This window comes from Mercenaria mercenaria, chromosome 5 (assembly GCF_021730395.1).
Source record: "Mercenaria mercenaria strain notata chromosome 5, MADL_Memer_1, whole genome shotgun sequence".
NCBI classification, from domain to species: domain Eukaryota; kingdom Metazoa; phylum Mollusca; class Bivalvia; order Venerida; family Veneridae; genus Mercenaria; species Mercenaria mercenaria.
This window is the reverse complement of record NC_069365.1, coordinates 14,362,703-14,380,769: the sequence shown is the minus strand read 5'-3', so window position 1 is coordinate 14,380,769 and position 18,067 is coordinate 14,362,703. Positions and strand designations below refer to the sequence as shown.

Below are 18,067 nucleotides of genomic sequence, written 5' to 3'. Positions count from 1 at the left end.
GCTCTCAAAAGTAAGATTTGTGAACCCCTGTATCTAAAATAATATAAGATTCTTTCACTGGTTGTAGGTGCAGATGGGAACTTCCGGTCTCGAGGGTAACTGTTTAGGCGGTTACAAGGCTCCAGCCGAGTGACCGCGTAAACAGTTACCCGAGAGCCGGATATTCCCATCTGCACCTACAGCCAGTGATAGAATCTTTTTCTTGCATACCATATTCAACAAAGAAGAGTAAAAAATAAATTCAAATGATTTTCTTATAGCACTTTTTTCTTATAGTAGCCTATTAACAAAGCGCGGGAACTTTACGTCCGTAAACAGGAAGTACGTCATGACGTTACAGAGACGAAAACAACGTAAGAGTTCCGGTTTTGTTTTATCATCTGCAATGAAACGTTATGTTATTTCCTTAAAATAACGTTTTTTGAATCGAGAAATATGTTATAAGGAGTAAAGAGGAACTATCAAGGTATTTAATTTTTATCCCGTTTTACGAAAAACATTATTATTACTACACACATCTTCTGTACATATGTAGTTCGTTATATGTCATTTACAGCACGAGAGTCATCTTACACCCTGGGATGTAAGATAGAGTTTTCCAGCACCGGTGAAATCACCAGAGATCCCCATCTGGTATGCAAGAAATAGATGTCTTTGATTTTTGTCTTTTTAAATTAACTGACAACAATTTACATCCAAGCATCTAATACTGAATCTGGTATTTATACAAGAATATGGAAACATCTCTAAAAGCTTATCATTTTAATTCACATAACAGATCATTTCATGTACACCAGAAAATGTTTGAGCTCCAAAGACTCCCTTACCCCTAGATCTCTTGTATTGTCTATGTGCACATATATAATTCTCGGGTTGGCCTGACCCTGACATGTTATTGTTATGGTCTTCAGTTTATTTCTGTCCTCATCACCACTCTCCCAGAAAGTTTCCGTGGAATTATCTATAACAGAAATAAACAAGGTGTAAATCTTTAATTTCTCAATCACTGCAAATCATCTGATTTTATTACCGATTTGATTACACATCCAGAATGCAGCCATCAAGGATAGTCAACATTAAGCTGTAGCAACTTCTTCAACAAGTTCTTAAATAAATATACATTAAATCAGATTTGGAGAAATTACATCTTTTTACAAATCTGAATATATCCTTTTAAGTATACATAAATTCCAGTTTAAGTTACAAATCTGAGAGAACATATCATGTTACATGTATTACTCACCTGTGAGGCTGGCAATCATGGCTTGTCTACTGGAAGCTTTAATCTCAGCAGTTGGAGTAAGATCCTTTAGGGAGATCACTTTGTATGGGGTCTAAAATCAGGAAAATAGACATGTCATAAACAGCATTCGGGAATTCAAAGTTAATCAAGTTGAAAATTACCACCAATATAATTATTTACTTTAATTTACTGACCAAAATGTGACAGTAAAATAACCATAAACAAGAGACATCTATATACAGTTAACTTGCCTTTGTGGTAATCTAGATTAAGCAGGTATTTGCTTTATCCCTTACCCTGCTAAATTTCTGAAATGGACTTAGTCCTCATTCAATTTGGGCAGTACCACTTATTATATCAAACGGGTGTTCACATGAAAATTTACGTAACAGCTGAATAGGCGACAGTGCATGTCCCATATCAGTACTTGCACTGATGTTGCAGGCTGAAAGTCTTAGGTTGCGACTGGTCAGCAAAGGCAGAATCATTTGCCGCCAGCAGGCTAAAGGTTAATTAAGCAACCCGTCAGCTATTTAAGTTAAAAGTGTGTGTGGACATAAACACATTATTGGAATGACTTACTTGTTGAGGTTCTCCATTACTTTCCTCTGCTAACTCGTCCGATTTACTGAGTATCTGACTGATGTTGCTGAACACGTGACTCTCGTGCAGGAACTGGTGGTCAGACTGACGAAACTTCATACAGAAACAACGCAGGGACATTTGCTGTAATGTATGAAAAATATTTGATCCAGTGCAATAAGCAACTTTCATTTATTCAAATCAAATTCATTCAACAAAAAATCCTATCCATCCTGAGGATTCTGCTACCTGATGCAAGCAGGTTTTGCCTATGTCAACATTATTCTTAATTTCGTGCACTTTCAGATTACAACCAAAGAAAGTTTAATAACACCGAAGCAGAACACTATCATAATATTATTACTATAAGTAACTCTTTTAGCCTTTTTAAAACTTTCTTTTTGTTACTAAAATTAAGTAACTTTATAAAAGTTTCCTGCTGTTAGTGGGGGATGTTGTATTTTTTAATAACTTTTCAAAAACAGACTATCTATCCCAAGTCTTCTGTTATTTCATGTGCTTTCCCTCTATCGGTATGTTTCCAAAAGATCTTCTTACAAAGTTACATTTCTTCAGTATTAGTGTAAAACTATTACTCCAGTGATGAGGAAATCTTAAATGCATGTAAAAATGTAGTATGTTGAATAAAAACAGACCTGTATGACACTACCAATAGGTAGACACATGGTGACATCAGCTATAGACTGTAACAATGCATGGAACGTCTCGGGTAATGGATCAACAGCTTTACCCGCTATGGTGATATCAGCCATCGGATGGTCACACACTGGAACCTCCTGTAAAATCATACATGCTAGTTTTCACCAACCAAGCATCTACTATTACGATTTTCAAATTTGAACTTGTTGATACAGCAAAAATATATCCAAACCACTGCAAGTTTTCTCATTTATTGAAATATGGAAATGTTTACTGTGCAGTCAAGATTTTAATGTACAACAGTGGAGAGAAGTGTATTGAAAAGGCTAAAAATTGTTTTCTTTTTTTTCCACAAAATCTAAAATGCATTAATTGGAATAAAGTTATTGTAAACGTATTTGAAACAATTTACTTCTTGATCCTTCTTCGGGTCTTTCTTCTGGTCTTTCACAATTGGTTCATTCTTCTGTCCATCCTTGGCTTCCTCTGGAACCTCGTCTGACTCCTCCTCGCCGGGACTCAGTGCCGACACAAAGAACCATAGCAGGTCATGTATACATATTGACTGGGTAACCATGCGCAACAACCAGTTCATTGCCTACAATTTTAATCATGTTTTCTGATTACACATTAGACTGAAGCACAAGTTCAATACAAGATGCAACTTTGAGAAAACTTAGTTATACTTCTATTAACTAAAAGTCAGTGGCTCTTACACTAGCTGTTTTCACTTGATCTTACATCAATCAACTTAATAGATGTATCAACGAGTTGAAATGACTAAGTTAAGTTCTATTATATACATGTAGTTGTTTTAGTAAAAGAAACATGTATACTTGTACAAAACAACTTAGATATTTCAACAATTATTAAATGGATTTTTGCATTCCAATAAACTGGATGTTACACAAGTAGATTCACAGAAGAAATAACAAATTGTTGGACATGCACAACATGATGAAGAGAAAGTGTAATTCTTTCACCAGTTTTGATTGTCTATATATACCTGTAAAGCATACACCCTACATGTTGCCTTCCTCAGTGCCTGTCTCATTGCTAACTGTAAACCATCCAGATCATGTCTCTGTACTATAAAGGCCATCACAGGTCGACTGAGAGCTCTCTCCTGACTACTCAGAGGTAGAACATTACCTCCCTTGTCTGTGGAGCCAATCAACTTTGTCATTGCAGCTGACGGGTGTTTTAATAAGGTTCCTCCATCTGCATAACAGAGTAAAGCACTGACAAATAAAGAACGAATGACAAACCATATGGATTTGCAGTTATTTTAATGCAACAAAAATCATTAATTTAACAAAATAAGGCCATAATGCCTAAAAATGACTAACCTCAAGTTTATCAATGCACAGAAAAATATCTAGTCAAGGACATGCATAAAAACAACAGAATTTACCAAAAGAAAAACAAAAATCTTACAAGGTCAGTAAGTCAAAATAAACCAAAGAATTGTACATATCCATTTCATGACACAGAAAAATGGTCTTCATTTCCCTGACAGCCAAAAATAAAAAAGTTAACTATAACATAGCTATATAGTAACGTAATATGGAATAATTCAAAAAAAATTATTTCTAAGTGAAAAAGAGAAGATCTGCCAAATAAATCTATCTCAACAATAAATGAAATTATCAGATCATTTTCTGTCCTTCATTAGTTCCGGAGTATACCCATTTTTAAAGTCAAAAATAAAAAATTAATTAGACATAAAATTGTCCTTAAGTTTTAACCCTGTTGCCTCGGTTCCAAACTAATGACAAAATGAAATTTAAATAATTCCTGTAAATTAACATACCGATAAAATCCATTTGACTACAATACAGGATCAAAACATATAAAATAACTACTGAAACTACAATGATCTGATTTTCCATGGAATGCCAGATTAATTGTTTGCTGAATGATATTTTGGAAGTTTGTTCTCAAATTAAACCATAAAGAAGTTCTCTTTATGGCTGCAAAGCCAAAAATAGCAAATTGGAATTAAGGGGCCATAAACTTGGAACCCATGATGGAATTGTCCAGTTTTAAAAAGGCACCAGAATCTGTTTGGGAAAAGTTTTGTCAAGTTGGTTAAAATCAAATCAATAATGAAGTTGCTTTGTGCAGACAAGGGTCAAAATAGCTAATTTGGCCCTTCAGGCCATAACTCTGGACCCATTAGGATCTGGCCGTTTCATAAAGAACTGAGATTCTTTGGCAACAAATTTTCGTGCAATTTGATTAAATTCAAATCATAAAAAGCTGCTATTGTGCAACAAGGCACAAATAGTTAATTTGGTCCCATTCAGGGCCATCAACTCCCGGAACCCATAATGGGATCTGGCCCAGTTCAAGAAATGACCCCACCAGATCTATATTGTTACAATTTGGTGCCATTTGTTAAAACTTTAAATCATAAAATTAAAGCTGCTATTTGTGCATCATTCTAGGTTCTAAATAGCTAATTTTGGACTTCAGGGGCCAAACTCTGGAATCTATAATGAAATTCATTTCCGTTCAGAAAAAACCGAGATCTTATGGTGTAACTCTATTTATTTTGCAAGTTTGGTTCAAAAAAAAATCTAAATGAACAATACTATCGTTGCAGACAAGTCGAAATTGTTAGGTATACGGACCGGACGTCACTACATACGACGACGGGTTCAAATAGTCTTCACCCTTGTCACTATGTGACAGTGAGCTAATAATACTACTCAAACTCTATTAAATAGCAAATGAATGGTAATGAACCTCAAGATTTTTTCAATCACAGGAAGACATTGTAGTAGACCCATTTGCATTAATAAACCTACTAGACTGCTTCCTCACATAAAATTACTATTTTATGGCATCACTTGAAATCAGTTAAGGCAATCTGGCTCTTTGAGTAAACAGAAATAGAACCAGGATAGTTCTTCATTATAATAAAGTCATTGGCATATTGAAATAAACCTACCACCAACACCTCCACTGTTATTTCTCCTACGAGGTGAGAAAAGACGACCCAGATTTTTGTCATGGGCATTGCTATCATCATCAGATACAATCTCTGATATACTGCGTTGAAATGCACTTTTCTTTGCTCCCTCTGGTTCTGACTCAGGGCTGGTCCCTGCACTGTGCATACTCACATCTATACGTCCTTCCTATAAGAGAAAGGTACACAAAATAACCAAACAATTTTCACATGTGCAAGACAAAGGAAAATTATGGTAAGTTAATGTTTTCAACCCAGTTGCTGCTAATTCCAAGAGCAACAGAATTTGTTAAAAAAGATAATCTGGTAAACTGTGAAACTTCTGAGGCATAAATTCACTACATATTTCTCCAAAACAATACCCAGTTGAAAGCTTCTCTAAAATTAGCAATACAAATACTTATTTGAAAAAATATACTACTAGCAAAAATTACGATATTTATGTCTTACCAGTGGACTAGTTGGCGGAATACATGTAGATAAGGGCCTTTGATCTTTGCCAAGTGACCCTGACCTTGCTAATGGACTGTGTCTAGGTTCTGTAGGAAGTCTAGGTCGATAGGAGAGTGAATGGACTGGTCGTCTCATACTCATTGACCCTGATCTCACTCTCTCATCTGCATCAATATAAAATTCATCTGCAAATGCTGAATCTGAACTCTGTGCACTCTGCCTTATCAAATATTGAAAGGGAACTTGTGGGAATGGATTAAGATCCATTCTGTATTCTTCTATCACACTAGGCAGCAGTAAATCGTGGTTTGGAGAGACTTTCTTCTGACTATGGGTTGGCAGCTGAAATCCAGAAGCACTTGCAAGATCAAGTAAGAACATGGCATTGTTCTTCAGAATTATATGGGGTTCAAGAGGTAGCATGACATTCTGTTGCCTTGACAATGTATTCTTCTTCTTGCCTTTCTTATTTTTGTCTTTTTCTTTCTGAGCATGCCGTTTCTCTTTCAAATATTTCTCCCTGCATTTATCACAAATGAGGTACCAGCTACTTCCACCCACACCACCCTCCCCACAATTCCCTGCCCATCCATCACAGAAGTTCCCACCACTGTTATATCCCTTCCCACCTGCATGCCTCCCACACCCTGGATGAGCCTGTCTCATATGGTATGTCACTGGGTGGGGAAACATTCCATTGCACAGTTCACAATTTGACTCCCTCTCAACTCCTCCACCATAAACACCCATAGCTATTGCTTCAGCAAATATTCCAGCACGTCCCATTTGTTTCACTTCCTTCTTTTTCTTACTTTTCTTCTCCTTATCCTTCTTCTCATCTTTCTTTTCAGGTTTCTTACTTCTTATTGCTATTGCAGGACTAGGATAAACAAGCTCCTGAACTATGACACGTAAAGTTGCAGATGACAACTCGTCCCAGAAATAAACTAAATGTTGTAAGGTTGGTGGTAACTGGGTTTCTTTTTCTATTGTAGCAGACTTTTCAGACAGAAGAAAATGTTCAACAGTTTTAATATCAGATTTGTACTTGACTGGTTCTTTTTTCTTCTCAGAGTCGGAGTAATGTGTTTCAGGTTTCTCATCACTTTTGACCTTGGAGTCAATCTTAAATCTGACACGAGGTTCATTGATGTTTTCCTTCTTCTTTGTCTGATCTTTACTTGAATCTGTTGCATGTCTTACCCTTTCCCTTTGTTTTTCTGGCTTTTTTGACTTGTTTATCAATGACATCTCCTTTGTTAGGTTTTGATTAAATTTTAAGAAAGAGGCACAGGCCATGGCATCATGCACGATTCCCTCATGCCACAAGAAGGCAGCAAATACAGAACGTAGAGTCTCTGCCACTGATGGCGACATAGCTTCCTTCACATAATGTTTGGGTCTGTCCATCACCATGGATGCAGAGAACGCACGTGCCCTTGACATGGGACCAAGATCTCGTTGGGAAGGTGATGATGCTCTCTCACGTTTTGTTCTCAGTTGACGACCTCTGTCTTTCCGAATATTCTTTGGTGACAGTCTAAAAGATAAAACAGGTGTAACTACATTGAACTAGAGATTGATTTCGAAAAAAAACTTTTGTCTTCCCATACTGCCTAGATTAAATGGTGGAAAGAATGGATATGTGACATCTGGGCGCAACACAAAGACATGTGTTTAGAGAAAGACATACACAAATATTTAGCAGCACAATGTGATTTAATTTTACAATTTAATTTTTGAGGAAACTAAAAGAGAAATCTTGGGGTGGTGGAAGTCCAGATAAACTTTTAAGACAGATGGAATGGCATGAGAAAATATATCTCCCCTATATGTAGGGGAATGTAACAAATATGCTTGGTACTGATCGATCATATAGTTCCATTCAAATCTCATCAGAAGTACACAGTAGTTTGTACAAACTTTGTAAAAAATACCCTGAAGGGGCCAAAAATCATTTGATCAGAAAATGCAAACAATCTGCATAACTAGCCTTGGTACTGAACATTTTACAAAGTTTGTTTGAAATCCCACCTACAGTTTTACAGAAGTACTCGACAAACTTTTGTGACGGCTCCCAACATACGGAGAGACATGATTCTTTACTATTTAGAAATCGGTTTCTTCTGATTTATGATTCAGGCCCTGTACTGAACATCTGGACAGAACCTGGATTGATAACAATTTTGGCATCTGAAACTCAAATGAATCTTTTTTGCCACTGGTAAACAGAACCCACTGAGAATAAGCAGGTATATGATGTATTCATTTAAAGAACAAATGACTGCAGACATACAATCCTCTGTCAAATTGCAACAAAGAACAGTTGCATTTCCCTATGGAATAAACTCTTGACCTCTCAATTCAGTCTCAAACCCTATGTACTGAGCTAATTAGGTGTGTATAAAATAGGTTATGGAATAGCATGCAATTAAGCATTCATTCAAATAATGATTTTCACCAAATTTTTTATTTTCAATTATCATTAAACAGTGTGTATTTTCAACGGCAAATTATGAATTTTAGATGAAACTTTTATCTTACAAGGAGCTTCGTTTTCAAAATGCAAAATCGTGCCCACGGGTGTATGACCAAATATATTGTATTTTAAGGTTTTAACCTTTAGCCAGCAAAATTTCTAAAATGGACTGGTCCATCATTCAATCTGGGCAGTACCACATATTATTCCAAGGGGTGTTCAATAAAACTTTAGTGACTGAACAGCAAACAGTGCAGACCATGATCAGCCTGCACAAAAGGCTGATCCTGGTCTGCACTGGTCACAAAGGCAGAACTGATTGCCACCAGCATGCTAAAGGTTAAGTTTAAAGGTGAAGATCATATGAAGGTCAAAATCATCTACATGTATATATAAGTCAGTTTGTAGGTCTTGCCACAAGGTTTGTGAACTAAATTTAGTCATTAATGTGGGCAATGGTTTGTGCGGACGGATGAAGGTCAAAGTCATCTATATATAGGTCAGTTTGTAAGTCTTGCCACGAGGTTTGTAGAGTGAGAGTATGAACTAACTTAGGTCATAAATGTGTGCTGTAGGACCAAAAAAGTTGTTTATTAAGGTTTTAAGTTTGAAGGTGAACGTCATAATAGGGTCAAGGTCATTTATATATAGGTCAGTTAGTAGGTCTTGCCAAAAAGTTTGTTGACTGTGAGTATGAAATAAATTTAGTCATTTATTTGGGCTGTATGACAAATAAATGTTGTATATTAAGGTTTTAAGTTAAATGTGAAGGTCATATGAGGGTCAAGTCCAATATAGGTCAGTTTGAAGGTCTTGCCACAAGGATTGTTGAGTGTGAATATGAACTAAACGGGTCATTAGTGTGGGCTGTAGCAATCTCGTTCGGACGGACAGACAGTTCGCTATATGCCGGGGGCTTAGTGCCCCCAAAAAACAGTCCTCTTGCAAAACTGGTCTGCCACCTTACATGAGTATAACTTACCTGCCAGCAGTTTCCTCTTTATTTGTAGCCCCTATATTAAAGGCGACCTTGACCCCTTCACCCCCTTGTCCTGTCAGGGATGGTGAACCTGCTGCAGCTCTAGAGGGACTGGAGCTGACATGTGGGCTCCCAGATCTTCTAGGGCTCCCTTGAGGACTGAAATGCATATGATTACTAACATAAATAAATATTCCATAAGTCAATATCTAATCTTACATAGACAATTTTTTCCCTATTTATTACCATAAATTTCTACACTTCATGTACCTTATACATAACACTGATATAATGAGCCATTGTTGATTTACATGAAATTCAAAAACGTCTCAATTTATTTTGTAGCTTTTTGTCAGATATATGATATTCAAACCACAATTAGTTGACCTTAATCAATTTCATTTTTCAGTAAACAATTAGATCCGTAAAACTAAAAATTTCCCACAATACATTAGTGGCGACATTGGAAGCTACTGCTCTGGAAATACTGTAGTGCAGAAAATATAACTCTACTCTTGACTTATTGAATTTGTTTGCACCATATGGGTACTACACTTGTATTTTCCTTATATACCATCACTACTTGGTGATGAGAATCGCAAACTCTGTGTGCCTTGGCTTTGATTATGTTGTTTACGTATCTGATTCTACTGGGTGAAGATAACCTCCGACTCAATGTGACACAACTTAAATTATGTTGTAAACTTACACTATTACACTAAGTGATGAGAACTGTAGACAATGTGCCTTGGCTCTGATTATGCTATTTACATAATTTTATCTCATTCTACTAGGTGACGAGAACCGAGGACTCAATGTGCCCTGGCTTAAATTATATTTTTTACATACCTGATTCCACTGGGTGATGTGAACAGAAGACTCAATGTACCCTGGCTTGGATTATATTGTTGACAACCTGATTCTACTGGGTGATGAGAAGAGACTCAATGTACCCTGGCTTGGATTATATTGTTGACATACCTGATTCTACTGGGTGATGAGAACCGAGGACTCAATGTAACTTAGCTTGGATTATATTGTTTACATACCTGATTCTACTGGGTGATGAGAACCGAGGACTCAATGTACCCTGGCTTGGATTATATTGTTTACATACCTGATTCTACTGGGTGATGAGAACCGAGGACTCAGTGTACCCTGGCTTGGATTATATTGTTTACATACCTGATTCTACTGGGTGATGAGAACCGAGGACTCAATGTACCCTGGCTTGGATTATATTGTTTACATACCTGATTCTACTGGGTGATGAGAACCGAGGACTCAATGTAACCTGGCTTGGATTATATTGTTTACATACCTGATTCTACTGTGTGATGAGAACCGAGGACTCAATGTACTCTGGCTTGGATTATTTTGTTTACATACCTGATTCTACTGTGTGATGAGAACCGAGGACTCAATGTACCCTGGCTTGGATTATATTGTTTACATACCTGATTCTACTGGGTGATGAGAACCGAGGACTCAATGTACTCTGGCTTGGATTATATTGTTTACATACCTGATTCTACTGGGTGATGAGAACCGAGGACTCAATGTACCCTGGCTTGGATTATACTGTTTACATACCTGATTCTACTGTGTGATGAGAACCGAGGACTCAATGTACTCTGGCTTGGATTATATTGTTTACATACCTGATTCTACTGGGTGATGAGAACAGAGGACTCAATGTAACTTAGCTTGGATTATATTGTTTACATACCTGATTCTACTGGGTGATGAGAACCGAGGACTCAATGTACTCTGGCTTGGATTATATTGTTTACATACCTGATTCTACTGGGTGATGAGAACCGAGGACTCAATGTAACTTACCTTGGATTATATTGTTTACATACCTGATTCTACTGGGTGATGAGAACCGAGGACTCAGTGTACTCTGGCTTGGATTATATTTTTTACATACCTGATTCTACTGGGTGATGAGAACCGAGGACTCAATGTACTCTGGCTTGGATTATATTGTTTACATACCTGATTCTACTGGGTGATGAGAACCGAGGACTCAATGTACCCTGGCTTGGTTCTTCCTTTACCTCTGCTCCCTCAATGGCAACATGGCGGACTAGTGGTGAATCTGGCGGGGAAACAGACGGACGGTCAGCTGAAGCTTCCTTCATCAGTTGCCCTAAAGATTTACAACAATGCAACATTCATACAATGTTTTAGTTTAGTTCATAATAATCTTTTTAGCTTAACTATGATGAAAGCTTAAGCTTATCTAAATCACGCTCAAGTACGCTTCCTTGTAAAATCAGTACTGGTGCCGTAAGGTGAGGTCAAAGTCCAAAGTTTTCAAAATGCTTCAAAAACATCATCAAAACATCAATTAAACTTAAAACAATAAAAAAATATTTCTAACTGTATTTCATTTAGAAGTGAAAGCACTTACACAAGATTAATATGCAACAACTTTTTACCACTTACTTAATATATTATATAATATCTAAACATAGTTTTACTAGGAACAACATGAAAATGTTCCCCAAAACAGATGAAACATTTGTCATATGCAAACATCTATGTTAAAAGGAGACTATATCTGTGTATACTGACAGAAAGTTGTTTTACCTTTTCTAGTAGTAAGAGGGCTACTAGGAGGGGTGACGAAAGCATTAGAATTTTCCGAGGCCACTGAGCTTACTCTTGCTGGAGAGAATGATTGTTTCGGACTTCCACTTCTAGCAACTGGTGAACCAGACCTTGGGGAACCTAAAACGAAACAGTGTAAAATCCAACTACTGATGTCTGCGTCCTCGTGAAATTATTACGCCCGGCGTATAACCGCCCATTGTGCATAAATAGTGTTAAAGCACTCTTTTGCTATAAATTACTTCTTAAATAAAATCATTATTGTTCACATGCATATATCACTCGGGCTGCACCCTCGTGATATAATTCTTTCGCTTCTAAATCTGCAAACAATTATTTTATTCAATGACAAATCACTGAATCAGATATATTAGTTGTAAATTGAACATGATTATTATATGACTTAATTTCATATAAATTTCAATATTCTCAAGTATTACACCATTTGCTCTTACTGAAATACTATAATCATACACATAACCTGCAACCTCTACAGAGAGAACACCACTGAGAAAGGTTAATTTACTAAGTAAATTTCATCCAGAAAGAAAATATCTGCCTTCATAGTGAAGTATTCACTCCTCATAGGTGTCATTAACAGAGAATACACTATACATATACCCACATGTACATGTATGACATCTCAACCTCACTGACATACCTAGCACAATAACCTGCTGCTAGTTTCACAGCTGATCACAACTACAAAACACATCCTGACCAGAGAGAAGCGTTATACCACTGCAATACCTTACCTTGCTTATCAACAGATGTCTGTGGACTAGAACTCCTTGACAATTTCTTTGGTGAGCCTGGAGGTGAGGGGACTGGGGTTGGTCCGTTACCATTGGCCTGACTTTCACCTGCAAATATACAATATCAAACACTGGGATTTACTGACTACCTCTTTATCATTAACATATTAAGAAACATTACACCCAAGTGCTATGGTTTACTTTAAATTTATATAAAATAATTTAAAACCCTTTTTTTAATAATAAATAATTTTTTTATCCAATCGTTAAATACAAGTTGATAAACATTATATATCTGTATGGGCAGACCTTGACATTTTATTTTGTACCACAAATTAGGCATAAAACTCAGGCTGAACTGTATCTATGCTAAATTGAGCACAATGACAAACCAAGCACATATATAAATGTCCTGCCACTACAAACACAAGCACAAATCAAGTTAAGCAATATGGCAGTAATCAAGTCCACCAAAATACTAAAGGTCAAACATACTGCATATTTACTGTATAATACTGCATATTTACTGTATAATAAATAACTAAAAATATTCAATATGAAAAAAAGTCATGCAAAATGGGACTATGACAACATCTAGTCACAGCCAAACAAAACATAGAGCTAAAATGGCAAAATAACATTGCTAAGGAAAAATTATGACAACATATGGACTTTTAAAGAACTAGAAATGTGTCAATGGGACACAGATGCCCCCACTATATGACAACGGGCACAAATTCTTTTCTAGGTCAGGGGCCATAACTCCTACAATACTGAATGAATCCAGACGCGAAACCCCAGGTGCACAACGTCACAACATTAAAATGACAAATTTTTAACTGTCAGGGGTCATAACTCCTACATGACTGAATGAATCCAGACGCGAAACCCCAGGTGCACAACTGCACATACTGACCAACATACCTGTAAACTATGGTGACTCTATGTCAAATACTTTTGGAGCTACGTGCGACACAACATTAAAAATGACCAATTTTTTACTAAGTCAGGGGCCATAACTCCTACATGACTGAATGAATCCGGACGCGAAACCCCAGGTGCACAACTACACATGCTGACCAACATTCCTGTGAAGTTTTGTGACTCTACGTCAAATACTTTTGGAGCTAGGTGCGACACAACACTAAAATGACCAATTTTTACATAGTCAGGGGCCATAACTCATACATGACTGAATGAATCCGGACGCGAAACCCCAGGTGCACAACTACACACGCTGACCAACATTCCTGTAAAGTTTTGTGACTCTACGTCAAATACTTTTGGAGCTAGGCATGATACAACATTCTCGGAAGGACGGACGGACAAGGGCAAATCTATATCCCTCCCCACCCCCCCAAAGTGGGGGCATAAAAAAACAAAGTCCTAGAATATCTTCTGACATGCATTAAACTTCTCAATCTGAACGTGTATCAGACTTACTAATGCTGGTGGCTAAAATATCTGTAAATAAAAGCCTATTTAATAACATGATAAAATGTTGCTGTTCATTTAAACTTGAGACATCCTAAAATTGGTTGTGCAATTCTTTGTTTTAAGTCACAAAGACAATTTAGGTCCTATGGTTACTACTGCTGCAGTGGATAATGTGTCTATGTGCCCCTTTCAACAACTAATCATAACACGACTAGCTACAATCTCTGGTATAAATGTGCATAAAACAAAGGCATCAACCAAGTAAAAAAAAAAGCGTTTCTCATAGAAATCTACATAAAAAAGAAATGAAACTTCAATGTAACTTCAGAAATAAAACACAACACATATACTTATAAAAACATAAGCAAAACAAGAGCACAGTAATGCGGAGCAAAATACGTTCGAAGGTATGACCTTTGACCCCTAAGTGTGACCTTGAATTTGAAGCAAGGCATCCGAAACAGCGCTTTGCAAGTCGTCTCGATGTGGTAAACATTTGTGCCAAGTTTCTTTAAAATCCTTCAAGCAGTTCAAGAGTTACAGAGCAGACATGAAACAAAGTCAGATGACCTTTGACCCCTAAGTGTGACCTTGACCTTGAAGCGAGCCATCCAAAACATGCGGTCTGCACGTCATCTCGATGTGGAGAACATTTGTGTTAAGTTTCTTTGAAATCCTTCAAGGGGTTCAAGAGTTACAGAGCGGACACGAAATTGCTAATGGACGGACAGACAGACAGACACCAGCGTCATAACATAATACGTCCCTTCGGGCGTATAATAAAATGCTAAATCTACATCATGGCAACATTTTGTCGTTCTCTACACAATAAATATCTAAGAACTGACACATTTACAACAGCGGACAAAACTGTACCTATAAGCTGGGCAAGCTTTTTGGGGCTGATAGCTCGAGTGAGGGCCCTGTACTCCTTTCCGGCAATATTAACTGCGAGACCACTCGGCTCTTTATTGAAAAGCCATTCCAGGTTAGACCACTCAAGTTGGTCAATTTGTGACTGGCCTAAGGCAAAATAAACACAAGTCTTGGCAAAATGAAAACACACTTGCAGAAAGACTTTTTTCAATTTTATGTTTCATTATATGAATAAGAAGAATCTTACAAAATAAATCAATGAAGTCATGAGGAAATTCTCAGGTGAAGGGGACTGAATGAAAAATCTACCTATCTCTTCATACCGTCTCACACTACTCATAGGCATTATGGGTACATCTAGATAGTCTAAATTAATTTCTGTTAACACTTTCTGAACAACATTCAAATGTTTTGCTTAAAATTTGAAATAAACAAAACATCTGAATCCTTCATCTAGGTGACCAAAAAGTGCTTTATCTAACCACATTGTCTTCTGTTGTTTTTTCTTTGCTACCATACACAAAATGAAACATAAAACTGTAAAGAATGATTTGATGAACTTAATGCAAATGAACTTATCAAAGCTTAACGATAATAAGAGTGCTTCCATGCTTTTACATGTACACTGTATATTTGGTTTCCATGGTTCCAAATATGCTCTTATACTACTTACAAAAATACTTTCATAAAAAGCAACTGATAATATATACAGATAATGGAAAAGTCCATTTATGACAGTCCATAGACAAGTTATTTAGCAATATTTCAGTCAATGGCAAATTTGGCATATGCTAGCTAATAAAATAAGTATTTTTCAGAAAATGTTGTATCACAGTTACCATGGAAACCTGAAATTTGGAGAGATTGTGTTCCTGACTCACCACAATAAAACTGACTATATCTCATAAGAGATAAATCCCTACAGCCGCATACTTTACATAATAATAAAACACTAGTGAATATTTAATAGTTTAACATGCTGTTTTGCATCAGTCATACAAGTATACATGTACATACTTCCAGTATTCTCAAAATCTGTTTTGAATATATTTTGTTTTTCAACAACATGAACATTTGTTTTTGTGTAATAATGTTTTACAGGAACATTGAGTATTTGTACAATACATGTAGTATCATATCTTTGTGCTGATAAATTTAGGTAAAAGCTGAATTAATTTCAGCTCAGCTTTTGGTTATTACCAAATCCCCAGTATGAAAGTAATTTCTACATTTTACATATAGAAATACATTATATTAAACACCATCTTATTCAATAATTAGCTCATGTTAAGGTAGCTTTGTGTTTTTTAATCTCCAAAGTTAAACCCATGAACCTAATGACCAAATGACAGAAAAAGGATAAACCTACAACTGTGAGAAGTTTCTTTTAAATCACCTTAGTAGGATATACACAGAAATGTCATCAAAATTGTGATTTTCCTAAACACCCACTTTATGAAAACTTACTGGAGGGCAAAAACTTGCTAGAGGAAAAACCAATCCAACAAAATTTCAAACAACCCTATCTTTTTTACTTTCTAATGTTTTGTTTGTATATTTTAGACAAAAATCTGGGTTAAATAAAATTCTTACACTGTATGAAAAATTTCAACCCAAATATGAAGAACTACCTAAAATTACTGAACTTACTTCTATCCTTTTTTTTACAAGTAAGAAGTTTAGTTTAACCCTTATTATGCTGGACATGACTGATTCTGCCGTTGCTACCAGTGTAGATCATGATCAGCCTGCACATCCATGCAGTCTGATCATGATCTACGCTGATCGCCATTCAGTCAGTATACTTTTGGTATGCACCCCTATTAGCAGTTAATGGTACTGTCCAAATTGAAAGATGGATAAGTTCTTTATAGAAATTTAGCAGGGTAAGGGTTAATATTTAATACACTTTTGAGAATACTGAAGTAAAAAGCATAAAGCTTATTCAGCAAAGATTAAAATAATTTGTAAACATCTTAAAGTAAATATATCAGTTGATATGAGATGACAGCTGCACTGATAGAAAACTGATAAAAACAAAAAAATTCTTATTCCGATGCCGATTATTCCCTCATAATTTTGACTATAATGAATCCTCAAATCTACATTACTCCCATAATACAGTTGAAAATGATTTTGTATGTACTTAATAATAATATGACTTACACTGCTAAGTGTGGCAGATGTTGCACATTCTCATCCATAAGTCTAAATAAAGTCATAAGATGGAGCTTCATTTCAGATAAAACATTTGCTTCTTTGTTTAAGACTAAATATTTTTTGCTGAAAAAATCATAAATCCTGACACTGTTTCAAGTTGTTTTTTTTTCAAAGTACAAGTATGAAGACTCAGAGTGCCAGTTTTTGATTTACAGACAAGATGTATCTTTTAAGTCTGTGGTAAGAAACTTAGACTTATGGATGAGAAAATACAGTAAATAAAGCTGAGTGACAGCAGCAGATACTTCATAAAAGAAGCCCATTAAAACAATACCAATATTTTTGCAGTGAAGGTAATATCAAAATCTCAGGTATGTGAAAGGGTTTTAGTATTTACCTAAAGCTTTGACTAGATCTTTCACAGAAACTCCCTGCAGATCTGCCGGAAGACCACTAGCTTGCATTTCCTTCCGTGAAAACTTTGGAGAACCTGGAGCTGGAGACCTTGTAGAGACGACAGGAGAAGCATTCCTCGGAGAAAACTGTATACCAGATCCAACATTACCATATGGCTGGTGAGTAGCTGTTATGTAAACATTATGTTTAAACATAGGGAAATGTTTACATATAAAATCTCATGCATACTTTATGTACATACTTTCTGTCTAGCATCAATTACTCTTCATTACAGTGTATTTCTTGTGCAGCATTTTTGAAATTTATTACTTCAGGATATGTCACATATAAATGAGAACAACTTAAGACTAGATGCCCAACATGTTGAGCCCGCCCTTTGACCCATAACTGTGACCTTGACCTTTGAGATAGAGTCAGTCTCAGTGAGTAA

The 18,067-nt window shown here is 36.2% G+C and overlaps 1 protein-coding gene across 13 annotated transcripts in view; it reads right to left on the bottom strand.

Annotated features, from left to right (window-relative positions):
• Positions 1–18,067, bottom strand: part of LOC123556504 (E3 ubiquitin-protein ligase MYCBP2-like) — a 166,289-nt gene that overhangs the window by 22,305 nt on the left and 125,917 nt on the right. For 10 of the 13 annotated variants that reach the window (XM_053542723.1, XM_053542725.1, XM_053542726.1 and 7 more), the window contains 14 exons: positions 17,618–17,803; positions 15,061–15,207; positions 12,748–12,855; positions 11,972–12,112; positions 11,375–11,528; positions 9,377–9,532; positions 5,913–7,455; positions 5,442–5,631; positions 3,492–3,706; positions 2,898–3,083; positions 2,482–2,622; positions 1,826–1,969; positions 1,244–1,334; positions 828–961 (listed from right to left, as the gene is read on the bottom strand). In XM_053542723.1, coding sequence (XP_053398698.1) covers positions 828–961; positions 1,244–1,334; positions 1,826–1,969; positions 2,482–2,622; positions 2,898–3,083; positions 3,492–3,706; positions 5,442–5,631; positions 5,913–7,455; positions 9,377–9,532; positions 11,375–11,528; positions 11,972–12,112; positions 12,748–12,855; positions 15,061–15,207; positions 17,618–17,803 — 3,536 coding nt within the window. Of the gene's footprint in view, positions 1–827; positions 962–1,243; positions 1,335–1,825; positions 1,970–2,481; positions 2,623–2,897; positions 3,084–3,491; positions 3,707–5,441; positions 5,632–5,912; positions 7,456–9,376; positions 9,533–11,374; positions 11,529–11,971; positions 12,113–12,747; positions 12,856–14,190; positions 14,212–15,060; positions 15,208–17,617; positions 17,804–18,067 lie in introns of all 13 variants that reach the window. The other 3 variants (XM_053542731.1, XM_053542735.1, XM_053542730.1) reach the window with 2 other exon arrangements.